Here is an 18,362-nt window from a genome sequence, read left to right as displayed (position 1 = left end):
CTGATCTGTTACTGAGCTGCATGTTACAAAAGGTTGCTGTAATTCCAGGCACAGTTTGATCTCCACCAAGATATCCTTGAGAGAGTCTCTTTGCTGGTTCATAAAAAATGAGAAACAAACCATTAACTCTTTTTAGCTCTGACAGACACCAGAAGGATCTAAAAGCTACCAAGTCTGATTTATTAGAATGTGGACTTGGAAAAAAGTACCTTTGAAATACTGGACATCAGTTGTTAAGGCTGAAGCAAGTTCATCTGGCGATACCTGCAACATTCCTGCGACTAAAAGGAAAGAGTTGTTTTGAAATGAGAGGAACATGTGTTCAATTACTGTATTTCAATATATAAATAGATTTTTTTATTTCAATACTATTTTTCGTATACAGTGAAAAAACCTACACATTAATGCAGAGTGAGCTGTCATAGCAGTAATCAAAATTAATGAACATGTAAAATCGGCTTACTATAATCAGGACTTTGTAAAGTTTAATGTATCTGTATATTAAATTACAGCTTTTTTCTGTCATACAGATTACACAGAACTTTCCCTAGGGCTTGGCAGGATCTCTTTGGTATTAGAGTTAAGGTATGCTGCTTATTGGTAATCTATTCATAAGCCACTTAGAGGAGATTTGTAAGTGACCAACAGGGCAACTTCAAAGCTAGGGAAGCTTTTAAGGCAAGGATTTCTGAACGTAAGGAATTCTATTAAATGCAAGTTGCTTAGATGTTGACATGCAGTAAAAGTGGATAGATAGATAGATAGATAGATAGATAGACAGATAGATAGATAGATAGATATAAAAAAAAAGACCAAAGTACACTGTGCAATTTCTTTTGGAAAATGGCACCATTGGATATGACACTGAATTTGATAATTTGCCACAATAGCATTTTGCTTATTCCCATAAAAATCTGTAATTTATAAAGCATCAGAGTCAATAGGGTACTGTGTTTCCCCAGTAATTTATGAGTCTCCAGGATGCAGATCTCTGTTTGCCTGGAACAGTGTTTCCATCTATTGGTGAATCAGTGAAATCACTTTATTATAAGAGACAAAGTAGGCAATACTAGAAGGTCACGTTCTACTGACCTTGTTCTAGTAGCTGCAGGTCTGACACAAATGCTGTCTCAGCGTCTGTCAGAGCAGTAAACCGAATATCTCCAAGATGTAGAATTGCCGACAGAATTACAAACAGGTTCTCCACCTCCTGCACATTTTATACACAAATATAAAGAAAAGTTCGGCTGGGCATACAAATGAAAGAAGATGCTTTATACAGGAGTAGCATTTGTTCAACTAAAAACTATTAATTTATTATGTGAGGATTTAGGGTTTAGAAATCATTCCATGGCCAATACAATATATAGAACAATAAGAATTGTCTAATGCTTTTACTTTTGCATTTATGTAAATCAAATTAACTGATGAGATAAGAAATTTATTTAGAATATCATGAAGAAATAATAAAATGTCTTTAATGGAAGTATTATTTCTGCAAGAAATAAGCATTTCTTGCCTATTGAGAATTCTAACAGTGATAAATTCTACATTTGTGAATAAGCACTTTTTTTCCTTTTAGCCAGTCACATCCACAATCAAATAGTGTAGTTTTAAATTATATCAGTTTTGAGGCAGTGAAAGCTATAGTTAAGTTTGATTGTTTGTTAAATCCATTGTGATATTCTGTTTTCAAATGTTCATAACTTTGGAAAACAATCATCTCTTGATTGGTTTCAGAGTAGCAGCCGTGTTAGTCTGTATTCGCAAAAAGAAAAGGAGGACTTGTGGCACCTTAGAGACTAACCAATTTATTAGAGCATAAGCTTTCGTGAGCTACAGCTCACTTCCTCAGATGAGGAAGTGAGCTGTAGCTCACGAAAGCTTATGCTCTAATAAATTGGTTAGTCTCTAAGGTGCCACAAGTCCTCCTTTCCATCTCTTGATTGTAATTTTCCAGATATAGTTTCTGCGATTTTTGTAAAAATGTTTTTTAAAATTAAGCAAATGATGGTCCAGGAAACTGGATTGGAAATAAAGAAAAAACAAGTTTCCCCATTATAGAAACATTCTTGTGAATCTTTAAAAAAACAAAAAAACAACCAACAACAACAAAAAACAGCCCTATAGTCAAGGCCCTTTGTACTATTCAGCAGATTGGACTTAAATTATGTGGCTAAGAAACCTTATTTACTCGAGAGAGCTACATTGCATTACTTAGAAAGATTAACTGATCATGAACTTATTTGATAAATCTGAAATAATTATTGAATTAATTCTTAGAAACCAAATCTGCAAAGACTTACACACGTGCTTTCCTTCACACACAGTGAGTATCTTCAGGGCCAAAATATGCACTACAACATGTAAACATTTAACCAGAGCATCTTCTGCAGCAGAGACCAAATTAGCTTTGCAAACAATTGCCCAGAACTCTAAAGTTTCTTGAAATTAACCCCAGACAGCTTTCCAGGTGTTTGGAGAAACAACAGCACTAGTAAAAGGTGCTTCTCCCTATTGCTGCTTTCTCTACCAGAATGGCCCTGGAAAATGAACAAGGCTATAATTTGTATTCTTACCTCTTCCATGAATGATCTGACTAATTTCTTTATATTTAGTGAAACATAATGAGGCACCACAAGGTCTTTTAGAAGTTGGCAAATATCATTACTGCCATTTTTCAGATTGGATAAATAAGGCACAGAGAATCTACATGGCTTGCTATAGGATACAAAAAAGAGTTTGCAGATGATCTAGAGTAAGGACACAGATCTCTTATGCAGCTGATCCAAGCCTTATATCCTAAACCAGGGATCGGCAACCTTTGGCATGCTGTCCATCAGGAAAATCCGCTGGCAGGCTGGGATGGTTTGTTTACCTGTAGCGTCCGCAGGAGATATGCTACTATAAAAGACTAATAATGCTTTCTGATATAATTTGAAATCTACAGATGGAAAAAGCATGATATCAGTGAAGAGGTTTATTAGCCTATTTTTCAGATGGGAAAACTACAACTCAGAAAGATTGACAAACACATAAGGACACTGGGAGACACTTTAAATCATGAGGATTTTGCATGGCTCTGGAAATCAAGAGACTGGGTTCTAGTCCTGGGTCAAATACTTATTTGCAGTGTCCCTAGACAATAATGATTCCCCATCTTTAAAACAGGGATATTAATAAATATTAATCTGCATCGCAGGATCGTTGAGGATTAATTAGAAATGTTTATGTAGTTCTTCAAAAAGATAAAGCACTGTGTCAGTAACTCTTATCTGTTCCCTGCAGCTACAAGGACCAGAGATCACTGTACATGGATTTTTCCACACATATCAAAAGTGGTGTAGAGTTAAATTACGGGCCATGGCTGACTCTATACTAACCACCATATGACCTCCAGCATAAGAGGCATGTGTACAGTGCTGCTGTGCTTCACTGATCCCCAGCTGGCTGAATGGCTCCTTGAGGGCTACTGCAGCCAAGTGAAACTAAAGAAACCTGAGGCTCCTCTAAATTATTCCAGAGACCAGTTCCTCAGCTGTTCCAAGTAGAGCTATGGTGCAACTGAGGATCTGGCTCTGAGGAAAACTCTGCTTCGGATAATAAGGTGCTCTCAAATTTCCTCTACTGCTCTTAAAAGTTTGTCTGTAACTGTGTATTTAGGGGCTGAAACTCCCCTCCTTAACCAAACAAAAAAGCTAATGAAACTCATCCACATTCTGGTTTGTTTCCAGTGCTGAAACACCGGTACTACTAGAAAGTAGCTGTGAGCTGACCCAGCACTTCGTGAATTAGTATGACAACCAGTATGCACAGAAAGCAGAGAAAGCATGCCACTTTACTTCATAATTTCTCTGTCCAATACAGCTACAAATATCGTCTCTGTAGAAGTAGCTGTTTGTTTTTTTTTAAACTCAGACCAGGAGTCCTACACTGCTCAGACATTGGCACTGTGTTTTTTCTAGTGAGAATGGTAGGCAGGGAGAGTAAAAAAGGAGGGGAACTTAACTTCATATGTTAACGTGTGTTTTGTTTTTAATAGAATTTTCAGGATTTTAATTTGATAACCTGAACTTTTAGGATACAATGTTTAATTTTGGGGTTGAAAACAAAGTTGTATAATTTAAAATCTGCCAAGATGTTGAACTATAAAAAGCAGTTACAGTATTCTGCTTATTCCTGACGATTTCCCTACACATTTCCTATTCAGGATTCATATTACAAAAATGAATTCTACTGACAGATCCAGAGCAATCTGTGCAACACATTCTAAGATTGCACAATGGGCTAAATGCTGGGCCCACCGATCTTAGTGGAAATTTTGCTACTGATTTCTTTAAGACCAGGATTTGTGCCCAATCAAGAATAAAGAAAAGTGCAATTAATTGTACTCCACATAAGTGCTGACTATTAGTAGCAACCACACAAATGCTCACAGAAATACTTTCTTCATATTGAAAGTCTGGATAGGTGTCAAATTATAGCTGATAGTGGAACTGTAGTTGCTAACTTAACTAAGGAGTTGTAAGCAACGACACCATACTCCATCACCACAAGAGCCTCAGTCTAGTTCCCAGTTAGGTAACAGCTTCACCATGGTTTCACCAGTTTATTTCTTTATCGTTGCTGACAACTGCTGGTCTCTTTTTGTTGGAAATGTTGCCTACCTGTGACTTCATATGACAATCCAGACTATTGTCACATTAGCTTTTTTCTCAGCTTTTCCAGGATGATGTTAGGTACTGTGTATTTGTTTTTTATGTGTCTTCACTGGATTTTTATTATTTATTTGTACAGTGGTAATGCCTAGGGACTCCAATTCTTTGTGCTAGGCACTGTACACATGTGTAATATATGGAGAGTGTCACAGTCATCTGAGCATGCTTCTGATCTGAAAGGGGATTACATGGCATGCAAGAGTTTTCCCAAATCCAATCACCTATCACCCCTAGATTTCATTCTTCCCGTTTCTGTTTTCCTTCTTGACTGGTTTACATGGTTAAAGACAGACTTTGAGCTTCTCTCTCTTTAAGAGCATAAGAACGGTCATACTGGTTCAGATCAATGGCTCATCTAGCTCAGTATCCTGTCCTCTGACAGTGACCAGTGCCAGATGTGTCAAAGAGACTAAACAGAACAGGGAAATTATCAAGAGATCCACCCTCTGTCATCCAGTCCCATCTTATAGCAATTGGAAGGGACACCCAGAGCATGGGGTTGTATCCATGACCATCTTGGCTAATAGCCATCAATGGACCTATCTTCCATGAACTTATTGAATTCTTTTTCTTTAACCCAGTCATACTTTTGGCGTTCACAACATCTCCTAGCAACAAGTTCCACACATTCACTGTGCATTGTGTGAAGTACTTCCTTATATTTGTTTGAAACCTGCTGCCTATTAATTTCATAAGGTGACACCAAGTTCTTGTGTTATGTGAAGGGGTAGATAACTCTTCTCTTTCACTTTCTCCACACTAGTCATGATTTTATAGACCTCCGTCATATCCCCCCTTAGATGCCTCTTTTCTCAGCTGAACAATCCCAGTCTTTTTAATTTCTTTATGTACGGAAGCTGTTCTATGCCCTTAATCACTTCTCTGTACCTTTTCCAATTCCAATATATCTTTTCTGAGAAGAGAAGACCAGATTTACATGTAGTACTCAAGGTGTGAGCGTACCATGTATATATCTAGTGATATTAGGATATTTTCTGTCTTATCTATCTCTTTCCTAATGGTTCCTAACATTCTGTTAGCTTTTTGACTGCTGCTGCACACTGAGTGTTTGTTTTCAGAGCACTATCCATGACAACTCCATGATCTCTTTCTTGAGTGGTAACAGCTAATTTAGACCCCAACATTTTGCATGCTTAGTTGGGATTATATTTTCCAGTGTGCATTACTTTGCATTTATCACTATTGACTTTCATCTGCCATTTTGCTGCCCAGCATCCTGTTTAATGAGATCCATTTGTAGCTCTTTTCAGTGTGCTTTGGATTTAGCCATTTTGGGTAATCTTGTATTGTCTGCAAATTTTGCCACCGAATCATTCACCCCCTTTTCCAGATCATTTATGAATATGTTGAACAGCACTGGTCACAGTATAGATCCTTGGGGGGACTTGCTAATTATCTCCATTCTGAACACTGCCAATTTTTCTTACCCTTTTTTTTCTATCTTTTAGCCAGTTACTGATCCATGAGAGGACCTTCCCTCTAACTCCATGACTGCTTGCTCAGCTTAAAAGTCTTTGGTGAGGGACCTTGTCAAAGCCTTGATGAATGTCCAAAAACACTATATTGATTGTAGCACACTTGTCCTCATTTTTGTTGACACCCTCAAAAAATTGATAGACTGGTGAGGTACGATTTTCCGTTACAAAAGCCATGTTGATTTTTTCCCAATATATTGTGTCCATCTATGTGTCTGACAAGTCTGTTCTTTACTATAGTTTCAGTCAAAGTGCCTGGTTTATCAGCCCATATTTGTCAGGATTGCCTCTGGAGCCTTTAAAAAAAAAAGGGATTACATTAGCTGCCCTTCAGTCATCTGGTACAGATGCTGATTTAAGCAAAAGGTTACAAACTGAATAAATGCCCAAATAAATTTGTTAGTCTCTAACCACAAGAACTCCTTGTTGAAACCACAGTTAGTAGTTCTTCAATTTGAGTTCCTTCAGAACTCTTGGGTGAATACTATCCGGTCCTGGTGACTTATTACTGTTTAAGTTATATATTTGTTCCAAAAATTCCTTTATTGACACCTCAATCTGGGACAGTTCCTCATATTTGTCACCTAAGAAGAATGGCTTAGGTGTGGGAGTCTCCCTCACATCCTCTGCAGTGAAGGCTGATGAAAAGAATTAATTTAGTTTCTCTGCAATGGCCTTGTCTTTTTTGAGTGCTCCTTTAAAGCTCAGTCATCCAGTGGCCTCACTGATTGTTTGGCAGGCTTCCTGCTTCTGACGTACTTAAAAAAAATTGCTGCTGGTTTTTTTTTCTTAAGCTAGTTGTTCAAATTCTTTCTTGGCCTGACTTACATCTTCACACTTGACGTGCAGAGTCGATGCGCCTTTCTATTTTCCTCAGTAGGATTTGACCTCCAGTTTTTAAAGGATGCCTTTTTGCCTCTACCCACCTCTTTTATTCTGCTATTTAGCTACAGTGGCTTTTTTTTTTCTTTTCATTGTGGGTATATGTTTAGTTTGAGCCTCTATTATGGTGTTTCTAAACAGTCCCTATGGAGTTTGCAGGCATTTCACCCTTGTGACAGTACCTTTTCATTTCGGTTTACCTGGGTTTCTCATTTTTGTGTAGTTACCTTTTTTAAAGTTAAATGTTACTGGGGTGGGTTTCTTTGGCATTCTCCTCTCCCTACCCCTCTCCCCCCGCCATCCTCCCAACAAGGATGTTTAAATGTAATTACATTATGGTTGCTATTACTGAGCAGTTCAGCTATACTCATCTCTTGGACCATATCTTTTGCTTCACTTAGGACTAAATGAAGAATTGCCTCTCCCCTTGTGGGTTCTAGGACTAGCTGCTCCTTGTTGCTTTTGTTAGTTGAAGTCAAATCTTTCATGTCACTTGCCTGTAATTTTGCATGTCTAATTATTTATATGCCTTTTTCATACAGCATTTGGAATGTATACTTCATAAAATTAAAAGGGACAGGGATATAATCAGGAAGGGAAAGATTCCCAGAGTTTTTTATAATTTTTTGTCATATGGGATTTGATTGTTTCTTGCTATCTGGACATTATGTAATTTAATTGTTCACAGGATTATAACTTGCAGCTGTTCTGTGAATCTTTAAGAATGAAAAATGTTTATATTGTTGGTGCAGTATCTAATTAAAAGTGATTACAATCACTTCCCTGGAGTGAACTATCGCTTGGTTTCATTGGCACAAAAAAGGGTCAGGCCTATATTTTTCTGGGGGGTCTGTCAATATGAGTTTCTTATGACCTGCTTTTAACTAAGTAAAAGAGTCATTCTAGTCATGTACTATGTAGGCTTGCATAACTTACCAGGTTATTGAATCCAAATGCAGTTAGGGCTTGTTTTAGGACAGCTAATTTCTCTCTGTTGAGAGTGTTCACTGTTACTGATGTCTCCTCCAGTACAGTCTGGTTCAGATACCTGCATGGGGGAGGGGGAAACATATAGCCTTTATGAGGTTGGCACGCAATCAAGCTTCTGTGGTTAAAAGCCATCTTTTGCCTTCCAACCTAATGGATGTCATACACAAACACCTGTACATAATGTTCTTAAGTGTTTACAGGAGACTCAGTGAATCGTTCTCTCACCTCTCTGAGGGAAAGGCATTTGTGATAGAATGTGTTTATGTTCTACAATTCCCTAGGCACTTGCTTAACTACCCATTATTACATGCAGCTATTAGCTCACAAGATTTCCTTGTGACATTTGTGTGTATTTCGCTAGAACTTGCAAGGTACATTTCTGCCATTCCTGAGGAGTCAAGTAAGACTGCTTAATTTTCATGTGGCCTGATGGTTTTCCCCTCCTCATTTGTTCTCTTCAAATATTCAGCAGGGTTGATTTTTATCTGTAGCCAAGCAGAGCTCAGGCACAGTGAAAAAGAGAGGTTGACAAGGAGCTGATTGTGGCTCCCCAATTCTCAGATACCCACAGACAGCCCCAATGCAAGTTGAAGGTAAAGGGGATAGCTTTAATGTATGCCACTGAGATATTCTGCCAGTGGAGAATGGTCTCTGCCCTCCTCCTCCCCTCCCTTGACACACTCCTGCTTACCTAGAGTGCTCTCCCTACTTCCCCTTTTGCCAGCTTCTGGAATTCCTGGCTCTGCCAGCTTTTTTGCTGCCAGAGACTCCCCTACAAAGGAGTAATTCTCCAGTATAACTCTCTGTCTGCTTTAAGTTCACTTTGTGCCGTTTGGAGGACTAGAGAATTCAATTCTTATCGGTCAGATCCCAAGTTCACTGAATGTCTAGGGACTGAGCACTTGAATTAAATGGGAAATGTAGTAAGACTGCGTAATTTTCTTGTGGTCTGATGTTTCCACCCCTCAGGGTAATGTCTGATCCTTAGAAGTGCTGAGTACACACTTAAATAGTAAATGTGTTAAATGTACTGAGTCATAAGCGCCCACTATAATATACCATATGCACTGAAAGGAAGTGTTAATGAATTACAAATATCTCTGCAATGTGTTACACACACACACACACCCCTCTACCTACCTTCTGGTGTAAAAGCAGACAATAGAAAACAAAAAGAGCCAACATACAGTACAAGACAAGCTATGCCACATGACAACTGAAATATAGTACAATATATTAACACAAAGAATAGCAAGCTAATAAATGTTCTTAGCAGTAACATATTGTGGCCTTCCTGCAACATGCATAGCAATACACCTAATCGCATCTCACTGCAAAATGAAAGGGAGAGAGAGAGAATGGGTGTTTGCATTTTCACATTGAGCTGTCCCATGTCCATAACAAACAGACCTGGGGTGGTTTGAGCTCTGACAATTCCTGATCACATTCCTATTCCAGCTGGGATGGATAGGTCTCATCATGGACTCCCCATTTAGTCATCAGACTACTACCAAGGTCTGGTCTACACTTCAGTTAGGTCAACACAAGGCAGTTTATGTCCACCTGACTATGGAAGTATCTATACTTAAATTTTGCTCCTGCTCATGCAACTGCCCTGCTACGTTAACTTAATAACTCCACCGCCATGAGAGGCATGGAGTCAAGGTCGCAGTAGTTAGGTCAACACAGTTGATCTGCTGCTTATGTCAACTATTATGGCTTTCAGGAGTCGTCCCACAATGCCCCCACATAGATAGTACAATCAACACAAGTGCTCCTGGTGAGGACGTGCAACGCTGACATAAGGAGCAAAGTGTTGACACACACAAGCGATGTAATTACTGTGGTGGCTGTATGCCGACATAAGTTAGGTCGACTTAATTTTGTAGTACAGACATGCCCTTAGAGAGCTCTCACAAGAATCGTGCTTTGCATGAGTACACAGCTTTTACAGTTAGGTGTAAGAATTATTTTTGCTTCTCTAACCAATCTCACTTGGGGTTATGACAGACAATGAAAAGACTTATGAGAAAGCATGATGTGGTGAAATATACGGATGTAACAGCAATGCAGATTTACCCAATATCTGGGGTTTTTAAACTTCGCGGCCCTGGTTCCCACAGCTCCCATTGGCTGGGAATGGTGAACTGCAGCCACCGGGAGCTGCGAGTGGCCGTACCTGCAGACTCTCAGTTAGACAAAGCTTTTCACAGCCTGCCAGGGGCTTACCCTGAACAAGCCGCAAACCAAGTTTGGGAACCCTTGCCCTAAGTGGAAATTGGGAAACTTGTTTCAATGGGCAGCAGAGAAACATGGATGGAAGAAAAATGTGTATGGAGGCACAGTACTTCCTACCAACAGGATAGATCCACCAGTAGATCTTTCTAATGTATAACAGACCTTACACCACTAGGACTGGATTCTGTGAAGTACTGACTTAACACCTCCTGAGGTACTCAGCATCTTACAGAACTGGGTCCTTAGAGCCAGATTTTCAAAAGGGATCACCACCCAGCAGTCCTCATTGAGAATTTATTACATATCTTTCTGCATGGTTGGTACCTTATTTTCTCTCTTTTGCAGAATGGTATCATATGCCTTTACACATTCAGCCAATATGGTTAATCAGCTCTTTTTAATGTTTTTGAAGAATTAATATATAAGCTTTCACACAAATACTTTAATTAAAATTGACAACTCAGGGTCTAGTCTTGGAAGGGGCTGAGTTTTCTCAATCTTCATTGACTTGTGCTCAGTATCTCCCACGATCACACATTTTGCTGAGAGTTAATCAGATGTTGAGTACCCTATGAGTGAGATTTTCCAAAGTGCAGTGTTGGCCAAACTCTGCTCACACTGACTCCAAAGATAAAAATCATATTGACTTCAATAAGAACAAGGTTAGGCCAATGGCAAGTGCTTTTCAAAATGACACCCTAGGTACCTACTGGGACCTGCCAGCCTGGAGAGACTGCCACTCTCCCACTAAGGTTCTGACACAGTTGTGATCAGAACAGGCACTTGATAAGGAGCCCTCTACATTTAAAAAGGGGGGCAGCTGCAGGCAGGACATTTTCTGAGATGTGCTGAACTCTGGAATTTACTCCTCTACTTCTTTGGCCTAAAATAGCCAATTTACTGACTTTTAGAACATGATGCAAGACCCATCCATTTCCCAAGATATATAAGGAGGACTGAAAGGTGAGAATTGGTGGAAAGGAATGGATTTTTAGTTTAAAAAAATCACAAAGCTGTAGTCACTATTTTTAAGTGTCAGACAGTATTTTAAAATTGTGTTAAGACTTACAGCCCTGGGTGGACATTATATAAATCCAAACAGCAGAGAGATCCTGCTATGTTTACTTGCCAAAATAGTCACAAATCACATTTTGTATTCTTCAACCTGCCCCAGCTGAGAAACAGTGACAAACTGGAAAAGATATTCTTCTGGTTATAAAAATACTCGCCCCCCCATCCCACCCCCCCCGCTAAAGATGGATTCAGGATGCAAATGTCTTGAGACACTTTGCAGATCACTTCTACCACATAACTAGACTTAGGACCCAATTCATCACTATGATACTCCAATTCTAAGCTGGTGTATCTTCAGTGAAAACAACACAGCTACAACTGGTGTAAAACTGAAGTAAAGTGGTAATGAATCAAACCCTAAGTGTTAATGTCATACCTCACACTACAGATACATAATTATTTCATAAAATGTTAACATTTTTGAATATTTACAATCATTCTCATTTATAGAAAACTTTTTTTTTGACATTTCAGTGACGGGGAGGGAATGACATTGCTGCTGACAAAGAGGACTCTTTGCAACTATAATTGAATAAAAATTTCCACTACAGGCTGCCATATAGCATTCAGATATTAGCCTTACTTGCCTTTTTGTTACTATAAACTACACTCTGTCATAGCTCTCATACATTTATTAAACCCTTCACTAATACTAGAGTGTTTATGTATTCCAACAACAGTTTCCTTTGAATGTAATAGGTCATATTAATCTTAGGAAATAAGTAGATATTTTTTCAGTAAGTAAATATTAGGCCAGATCCTCAGCTGGTGTACAGGCATAGCTTCTTTGAAGTCAATGGGGATATATCAATTTACGCCAGCTGAGGATCTCGCTCATAAATTTGAATACGAAGAATAAAGTTTTTTCTATCCATAGTACCTTTCATCCAAAGATCTCAAAAGGCTTTACACACATTAAAGCGTCATAACCCACTAGAGACAAGTATTATCACCACTTTAAACTTGAGGAACGGGAGGCAAGGAGAGGTGAATTGATTTGCCCAAGGTCGCACAGTGAGTCAGCAATAGTGCTGGAGACAGAATGCTGAACTGAATCATTGCCCTGTGCTCTAACCACTGGGCAATTCCTCCCTCACCGCTGTCAGTTTTAGTTCATTTTTTTCACGGGGGAGGGGACGGTCTCTCCTGTGGATACAATTTCAGCTTGCAAAATTTGTGCTGACAGCTCACTGCAGGCAGAAATTGAAGTACTTTTGTCTTCAAATACCTGACTGCATGCATGCAATATGCTTCCAATAGGAATAATGATTTCCAGTCTTAGGCTCCATACGCCAGTAAAATATATCCCCTGTTCTGAGAGGAAAAAGAGTAATCCCTGGCTTCAATACAAAGTAGATAATTATGTGCCCACGACTTTACATTTCTGAGTACAGAATGTCATCTCATTGCAAGACCCCCACTGTTCCCTTCTTTGTGGGTCACTACACATTTGCCACCCCTCTAGTTTTGTTATTATCAACAACTTTGGTTGTTGCCAAAGCTTACTGTGTGAGTTGCTGAAGAATCACAGTTAATGCCTTCCACCAGGCCCTAATTAGGTCTTGCCTGATATCATAGCACGGCCCATCTGGTGAGAGTAAGGAAGGCAGGGAAAGGGACAGGCACCCCCCGCAGGGATAGTTCTTTTTAAAATAGATCTGTTATGTGGGGGTTGGGAGTCCCGGCCTTTGAGGCCTAATGGAATTTGTCGAAGTATATTTTTTAGCCAACACAGTGTATTAAACAGGATTAACTGCCTGTGACACATGTGGCAATTTACTGCAATATCCTTGAAAAATCTTATTGAATTAAGTTTAAGTATCTTTGGAGTACATTGTAGTAGATGCAAAAGTTATGTATTATCATGGGCTCAGATTGTATGCAACCTCTCTAGAGGGGAGATGTAATATGAATCCTGGGTAGTGTTATGAACTTCAAAGGACTATATTGAACTATGTGCCAGACAAGAATGGACTTTTGGGACAAATGGTGTCAAGTGGTTTCCCTGAGAAATCTTTAGGGGGAGGTGAATACAAATTCCCCACCTCTGGTTATGCAAAAACCCCAACCTTTTCAAGTTACGACCTGCGGAAAGAGCCACTGTCTGCTGACTACCTGTTCCCAGAGTCTCAAGACCAAAAGTCCAAGCTGTATAAATGAAAGACTAAATTATTCATGGCGGGAGGGCGGGATGTTACTTCTGAGCTAAGACTGTTCTGACCTGGTAACCACAAAAATACCCTTTGTGGGGTTTGAAGGACTGACTCCTATCAGAGCCCTTGCCGGAGTTGGTAAGCTTAAAAGTATCTGTGCAGATTCTTTTGTGTTTTTAATGGTTTTTCTGTAATGTTTTCACCTTAAAAATAAGTGTGCTTGCTTAGAAAGAGCACTGTGATATTGAGCACAATTACAACTGTTTATAAGCCTTCAAAGAAGAAGCAACGTGCAAACGCTGGGAATAGCACATTGTAGGCAGGGAACCTCACAGCCTGGAAAAACCCCAGTCAAGAGGGATTTCAGAGTAGCAGCCGTGTTAGTCTGTATCCATAAAAAGAAAAAGAGTACTTGTGGCACCTTAGAGACTAACAAATTTATTAGAGCATTTTCATGAAGTTGATAGATTTCCACTCCATATGGCTAAATTCAGTGCCTTGCATAATGACAGGTTTCAGAGTAGCAGCCGTGTTAGTCTGTATCCGTAAAAAGAAAAAGAGGACTTGTGGCACCTTAGAGACTAACAAATTATTAATGCTCTAATAAATTTATTAGTCTCTAAGGTGCCACAAGTACTCTTTTTCTTTTTAGTCAAGAGGGAGAGAGACATGGGTCTCTGCCCAAGAGAGGTGACAGCTGAGAAATGGAGAGCCTAAAGTGGATGATCCTGCTCTGAACTGCAACACTGTCGAAGCTTCATATTTGGCATCAGACTGAGTTTTCAAAATTCAGTGGTTAAGCCCACTTTTGAGTTCAGATTCCTACCTGGAATGGCTCTCAGGAAATGTGGAGATGGGGCCCTCATGAATACCTAGATAGATAAAAATTTAGTGTGACCCTTGTGACTCCTGATCTATTAGCTGAGAAATTCCATCTTATTATTGTTACTGAAAATCTTTGAAAGGTTGGGGGGGGGAAGGGAGGGATGAATAACACTGAGAATACTACTCAGATACAGCACTGGCACTGGAGTTTCCTTGTAACGTTTGATGTATGCAGGCTACATTTAGGAAATTTCTAACGTCTTCCATACGTGGAATTATTTAACATAGTTTCATTGCATATCTATGTGTGTGTTTACAGAACAGGTCTCAGACTGGCCGAACACACTGTGGTAGATTTAGAAATTCTTAAACTGAACCTTTTGGCTGATGGTGGCTGCTCAGACAAGTGATATTCACATCCAGTCTGTGCAGTTCTAATAATTAACTACTTTCCACTGAATGTCTGACCATCTGTTTAAATGCTATCATGTCAACATTTGCCCTGGACTAGTGTAACCAGAGAGATTATCAGCACACAGAAAAGTTTTAATTTAAGAACATGTGATCAACTGTTTATTTCAAAAAGAAGAAATTAGCTGATCCACAAAATGGGGTTTGTTTAAGAAGATAAACTGATCAATAATTGTACTACAGCACAGACACTGAGTAAAATATGGTGCTGCTTTAGACTAAAACAATTGCCTGAAAACTGAAAAGACTTATCTTTATCTTTCTAATCTTTCTTCTAATACAATGGGTCTACTCTGTAACAATTTCAAACCTATTTCTACGCTCCCAAAATAACAGGTAGAATGAGCTATTCACATTATTTCAGAAATATTCCATGCTGCTACTTTTAGGTATACATTTATCATAATATAGTTTTCCACATTTTATTTGAGAGAACTGGATTTCTGGGTTAAAATTTTCATATATAGATGCAACAAGAGAACACAAATATATGCAAACAACTGTTATGTCTTTAAAGCTTGCACTTACAGATAAATCGAAATGCATGCATAAGCTGATAATTTCGTTATTATTAATACCTATATTGCAGGTGCTTTCCAAATACAGAGAAGATACATAGACAAGTGCCAGTTTATCTGTGCAAATATGGATTTTTGTGACACACCCACTGCATGCATTTGAATACTTGCACCAAATACTCCAAAAGAGTAGGGGACACATTACTGGTTAATTCCCTTTAAGGTAACACTTAAGAAAAAAGATGTATTACAATCTTATAAGTTGAAAATGAAAATATCAAGGAGTGGAAACTAAGACCTTTTTTACACTACAAAGTTAACTCAACTTAAGTTACATTGATGATCATATGCCGCTTTAATTATGTTGGTTGTACACACCCACACAATGCTCCTTGTGTCACTGGAGCACGTCCACCAGTGCTTTTGTATCAACAGAGAGATCATTGCATTGTGGGTAGCTATCCTATGGTGCAGCTTGCCACCCTCTGCTGCTGGAAGATCTGAGAATGGATTGCAGTGCATCATGGGGATGTGCTCACCATCCTGTGATGCAGATATTACCGTCCCATCATTCCATGGGCTTCCAACTTCATTTCCTGCCATCTTTGAACAACCCCTGTAAACTGTGCACCTGCCATCTCTGCCTGATATCATGGATCCTGAGCTGCTGCCAGTCAGGTGATGAGCATTATGAACACAATGTGGCTGGTCCTGCAATATTTCAGGAGTTGGGAAACAGAAAGTGAATCTGTAGTACCTGCCCTGCTCTATGTAATGGAAAGAAACATTCAAGATTGCTGCTGGCATTCAAGCAGCATCTTCACATGGTGGACCATCGACACTGAGCTCAGAGTCAGGAAACAGGCACCGAGTGGTGGGATCGCATCGTGATCCATATATGGGATGATGAGCAGTGGCTGCAGAACTTTTGGATGTGCAAAGTCACCTTCCTGGAACTGTGGGCAGACCTTGCCCCTGCCCTGAAAGCTGAATGAGAGCTGCCTTCACAGTGGAAAAACAAATGGTGATCATTGTGTGGCAAATCCAGGCTGCCCACCAGTCAATCATGAATCAGTTTGAAGTTCTAAAAGTTACTGGGGGGGCGCTAGTTACGGTGATGCAAGTGTCCAGGGCCATTAATCACCTCCTGCTATGAAGGACTGTGACTCTGGGTAATGGGCAGGAAATAATTGATGGCTTTGCAGCAATGGGATTCCCTAACTGTGGTGGGGCAATAGATGGAATGCATATCCCAGTTTTGGCCCCAGCCTATCTTGCAACAGGGTACATCAATTGAAAGGGCTACTTCTCCCTAGTCTCGCAGGTGCTAGTGGATCACCAGGGCCTTTTCACTGACATCAATGTGGGTTGCTTAGGGAAAGTTCATGAAGCATGCATCATTAGAAACAGTGGACTGTATAGAAAGCTGAATGCTGGGACTTTCTTTCCAGACCAGAAGATTCCAGTGGGGATGTGGAAATCCCCATAGTGATCCTGGGATACCCAGACTACCCTTTACTCCCATGGCTCATGAAGCCTTACACTGGGAACCTAGACAGCAGCAAGGATCACTCCAACAACAGGCTTAACAGTTGCAGAATGACATGTTGACTGTATCTTTGGCATCTTAAAAGCCTGCTGGCACTGCCTTTTTGGCAGGTAGGACCTCAATGAGGAAAATATTCTGATGGCCATAGCAGCCTGCTGTGCTCTGCATAACATTTGTGAAGTGAAGGGCAAAAGTTTCCCGGGGGTGGAGTGCTCAGGTGTATAGGCTGCCTGCTGATTTTGAGCAGCCAGACACATGGGCAATTAGAGGGGCTCATATCAGGGAGGTTTGGAAGGAGCATTTTGACAACGAATCCCAGTAACGTATCTTTATGTGATATATTCAGCCAGGCAATGTTTATTTGCTGCCTTGAATGACCCCTGTAATGCTTGCTTCCTGAGCTTTAATTATAGTGAGCAAATGTTCCTGCCAATAGCCATTGTGTTCAAATTTTAGCAGCAACTACTGTGTGCATGACACAAATGAAGACTCATTTTGTTTCAAAGACAACACTTTTATTAAAGGATAAAACACATTTTTGGGGGGATGGGGGTTGCAAACAGGGGGCATGGCAATTAGGAACAGTCTCTCGGTTAAGGCTCTTACAGTTGTGTGTAACTTCTGCTTTCATCTTGAAACCAGTCTCTAAGTGTGGAGTGAAAGGGGAACAGGCAAGGAATGTCTTGGGGGAGTTTGGCGAGGGCATGGAATGGCGTTCTATATTGACTGCAGGAGGAGTCATGCACGGATGTGCTCTGACTGCAGTATTATTAGGGACATAAGCATCTCCATCTGGCCCTCCAGTAGCTTTATTATCCACTCCTGTGCATCTATCATCTATTCCTGCCCTGTCTCCTTTCCAGGCTATACAGCCTTAGTTTTTCATTAACTGTCTCCCCCCACGCTCTTGCTTTGCTATCTGCTGTATCTGTTGATTGCAGCACTTCTTGAAACATATCCTCCTTACTCCTCCTGGTTTGCCTCCTTATTTGATGGAGGCTGTCCATTGGTGTGTAGGAGTTGGTCCTCAAGGGCACATCTGCATAAGCCAATCAAATAATGAACAGAAAGAGTATTGTGAGTGCACTCAAAGTTTGTGAATAGCAGAAGTCACGTATACCTCTGTCTCACTGTCCCTTGGCTACCACACATGTCAGCGAGAGTCCCAAATATGGTGAGTTCGGCAGGAGAATGGGGAAGTGAGGGTTGGGAAGGGGAAATGGGCAAGAAGGGACAAAGGGTCTGAGTGGCTTGTGAAGAAGGTCACTACACACACCTAGGGAGAGTATTCTGAATATTGGTACCCTTTTCCACAGGATCAGGTAATCGAACCCGATATCTGACTCCTGAGAGTAACCTAGGATGGAAGGGTGCATCTCCTGCATGCATGTGGCTTCAGACAGGGTCCATGTGCTGCTTGCCTGTATGCCGCTTTGGTTTTCCACAGA

The 18,362-nt window shown here is 40.1% G+C and overlaps 1 protein-coding gene across 5 annotated transcripts in view; it reads right to left on the bottom strand.

Annotated features, from left to right (window-relative positions):
• The window catches only part of MYO16 (myosin XVI), a 637,262-nt gene that overhangs the window by 181,825 nt on the left and 437,075 nt on the right, over window positions 1-18,362 (bottom strand). For all 5 annotated transcript variants that reach the window (XM_084616853.1, XM_084616854.1, XM_084616856.1 and 2 more), the window contains exons 17-19: window positions 8,033-8,144; window positions 1,093-1,210; window positions 210-281 (exon numbers count right to left, since the gene is read on the bottom strand). In XM_084616853.1, the coding sequence (XP_084472979.1) occupies window positions 210-281; window positions 1,093-1,210; window positions 8,033-8,144 (302 nt within the window). The remainder of the gene's footprint in view (window positions 1-209; window positions 282-1,092; window positions 1,211-8,032; window positions 8,145-18,362) is intronic.

The sequence above is a fragment of the Lepidochelys olivacea genome (assembly GCF_965140295.1).
Source record: "Lepidochelys olivacea isolate rLepOli2 genome assembly, chromosome: 1".
NCBI lineage: Eukaryota > Metazoa > Chordata > Testudines > Cheloniidae > Lepidochelys > Lepidochelys olivacea.
Note: the sequence above shows the minus strand (reverse complement) of the source record. Positions and strands in the feature narration are given on the sequence as shown.